The 3585-nt window shown below is 34.4% G+C and overlaps 1 protein-coding gene across 1 annotated transcript; it reads left to right on the forward strand.

Moving 5' to 3' along the window:
- Positions 1 to 216: 216 nt before the first annotated feature.
- On the forward strand, positions 217 to 3066 carry LOC143587132 (protein AAL-toxin resistant 7-like). The gene is made up of 2 exons (XM_077068507.1): positions 217 to 1137; positions 2957 to 3066. The coding sequence occupies exons 1-2, from the start codon at positions 260 to 262 to the stop codon at positions 3003 to 3005; spliced, it is 927 nt and encodes a 308-aa protein (XP_076924622.1). The 5' UTR covers positions 217 to 259; the 3' UTR covers positions 3006 to 3066.
- The last annotated feature ends 519 nt before the right edge of the window (positions 3067 to 3585 follow it).

Genomic DNA, 3585 nt, shown 5'->3' on the forward strand with positions numbered 1-3585 from the left:
CCGACCAGCGAACCAGCTGAGCAGCCGGTTTGATGTCCGGTTTTGAAAACATTGGTTTTAAAAGTGCAAAAACATAATAAAAAATATATTAATAAGGGTAACTTCTAGATATCTATTTATATCACTCATAACACCCTGCATATCTCTACGTTTCTCATAGTGCAATTCTTCCCATTTTAATTATATTCAAAACCTTTTCTTTACATTCAACAACTTCCCGCTTAGAAACCGAATTTAGATTCATAGATTTCGTTAATTCATGATGAGGAGTACATTATCTTCAAACAAAATGGAAACACATAAACTTATTCAAGCTAAAGAAGATCCTCATCTCTCTGGCACCTACATCCGTACTTTGGTTAAGCATTTGGCCCCAAAACCGACACCAACTGGAACACAACCGCCACAACACAAGAAACAAGTTAGAAGAAGACCACACACCAGCAAACCGTATCAAGAACGACTTCTAAACATGGCAGAAGCACGTAGAGAAATCGTCACTGCGCTTAAGTTTCATAGAGCTTCCATGAAACAACAAGAAGCCATTAATAATGATCATCAAGAAAAACACACTAGATCCATGTCAAATAATAGCCTTTATCCTCCCAAAACCACCACCACCACCGCCAGTACCGCCACAACCAACTCTTATTGGCCCATGTCAGCATATGCCCCACCACCACCGCCACGGTTGTCATATGATGACAACCAGAATATTATACTTCCAACTCAAACCCTAGGGCTGAATCTTAATTTTCAAAACTTTAGCAATTTAGACACTAACATTTATCAAAAACCATTGTCAGTTGAGTCACTTGACTCACCATCATCATCTTCATCAGGGAAACCGAATTCATCGGGTGATCTGCATCATGCAATGGATGATAATGAGATAGAGGAGATTAGATCATTAGGTGAACAACATCAAATCGAGTGGAACGATACCGTTAACTTGATGACATCGGCTCGGTGGTGTAATTTCTTGAATGCTATGAAATTTGAATCAGATGATCATCAATTTGATCAAGTTATGGAGTTTCCACCATGGCTGATGAATGCAGATGAAGCTTCATGTTTACAAGAACACTTTGAGGACCATATTTCTGATGCATACTTTCAAGATTCTGATTTGCCCTGGTAAGATTCTCCATCTTGGTTCATTTAAATAATATATGCATATTAGTGTGTTAGATTTTAGGAAATTGGAGATGTTTTATGTTGGCATTTGCTTCATAGATCCCCTCATTAAGGGCATTAGCGAGCCGAGTCGCTCGTGAGCTATTCATGATTGGCTTGCTATGTAGCCGAGCTCAAAGAGCCCAAACTTCACATTATCGAACTTGAGTAGGATCGCGAACCTAAATGAACCTTTATTTTATATAATTTTTATTTAATATATTAAATATCTATTTACATAATAGTTATTATCATATATAAATTTATGATACAAATAGTAAATAAAGAGCTCTCTTGAGCTAAATGAGTCAAGCCATGAGCTCGGGCTTGGCACGTTTAAAGCCCTAGTGGTTAAGGTGATGGATCAAAAACGTTTCGGGTTGAAATGTTTTATTTTTAACTAGTTTTTTTTTCACGCATTGCGTCGGGCAGTTGGAATCTGTTTATGTACATGTCGCGTTGCGATGGAGTACTAATGTGGAGTCAATTGACATGGGTTAAGTTCGTAAAGCTATATATCAATCAATTATACCAAGTGGAAATCCCACCAATAGCAAAGCTATAAGTAGGGTCTGGGGAGGGTGGGATGTAGGCACACCGTACCTCTATCCAAAAGTATAGAGAGATGGCTTCCAGAGAGACTCTCAGCTCTATATGTATGTGGGGGGTTAAGTTCGTAAAGATAATGACACTAAATTAAAAAAAAAATAATCTGCACGTTAATGCAGAAAATAGTAGCACCGCTCGTATAACTAAAGTTCAACGTATTAAAATTTTCGCAATAGTAATAACGCTTATTTTCTTGCACGCATTGTGCGGCAAATTTGGTCGGTTAAACCAGGGCATTGCGGCAGAGAGTCAACGCAAATTCGATCGATTCAGTTTATGTATGTTACGATACTGGAATTAAAACAAAAAAATTCATAAAAGATGATGTGGCCTAATGGTAACGTGACACTTGCCAATAGGTGCCCAAACGGCACCAAAGTTCTTATTTATAGTATAGTAATAATAAGGGTAGTTTAGGTAATTGGATTCACCTGCATACTCCATTTTTTTCTGTTTGTTTTTTTTTTTAATAATTAATACGCTGTGTATGCATACAATATACACTACTTTCAACCCATTCGACTCGTTTCATTTTAGTTTTTTTTTTTCTAAAAAAAATAAAAATAAATTCATACTCAGTTTTAGGGACTGCAGTGGTGAGTGGTTGATGCTGTTACTGTTGTTTTAGCAAACATTATAGTTTCTCTCTGAATACTTGCAGTGATGAGGCTTTAAAACAATGGCAGTGAGGTCACAAAGGTCCCCCACCTACATGTCTTATGTTTTTGTTTTCATTTTTAACATTGGTCTTTATTGTGTGTTGCACAAACTAAAAAAATATTTGTTATAAGAAAAAATGCAAAACTTTGCATATTAATTATATCTAATTTCGTTTCTTCTAAGCCATAGTTACGAATTCTTCGAAGATTTAATACTATTTTAACCATTTGCAATATAGTCAAGGGATTCGTTAGATAATTTTTTACTAAATCGAAGTTCTTTTAGGTAATATTTTGGACGTTAATTAGTTGTAGCTTGCAGAAAAAAGAACTTTATAATAATCTCCGACTAATAAGTTCTAGTATCGCCACTTAACATGTGTTTATCGGCATTGACTTGCCCATGCATGCATGTTGTGCATGCGATAAAATCTATATACAAGATTAAATTACCTAGATGGCTGTGTAATATTATCATATTGATAATTTTGTTTTTGATCTTGAAAATGCAGCATGGACATAGGTGAAATTGAAGCAATGGATGGGGAGTGGCTTGCCTGAAAACTGATTGATTGATTTTTAAATAATCAATTTGTTGTTGAATTTTTGTTTACTACTTCTTTTCTTCAAATATAATATATATTGTGCTACTAGTATTTTTATGTGTAATAATTATATGGCATAGAAATAAAGTAATAAACCAAAAGATATAGCTTTTGTGTTGAACATTCATTGGACCTCTATAAGTAGAATCCAAAGCTTTACATGATGAAAATAACAAAATAAATAAAATATAGTAAATAAATATCATGCCAAATAATATAGGTTTTGATATGATGTGGTTAGAACATATAGCAATTTTCATTTTACTTTTATACAAAATGCTTTCAGTTTTTGACAGATGTTGAAATATAGCAATTGATTCTTGATGATGTGATTGATTTTTATTGAGGTGTGTAAATAAGAGTTTAAAGTTCCCGAAACTAAAATTCCTATGAATCCATCATATCAAATGCACATATTTGTCTTTTAAAACTAAACTAGATGGCGACACCACTCTGCGCCATTAAGCCTACTTAATTCATTATTCATGTATGAATCTGATCAACACCACATTTGGAATTATGGGGTAATTACAAAC

Source organism: Bidens hawaiensis, unplaced genomic scaffold (assembly GCF_021521415.1).
Source record: "Bidens hawaiensis isolate Kalapana, Puna unplaced genomic scaffold, B.hawaiensis_p1.1 tig00035153_1, whole genome shotgun sequence".
NCBI classification, from domain to species: Eukaryota; Viridiplantae; Streptophyta; class Magnoliopsida; order Asterales; family Asteraceae; genus Bidens; species Bidens hawaiensis.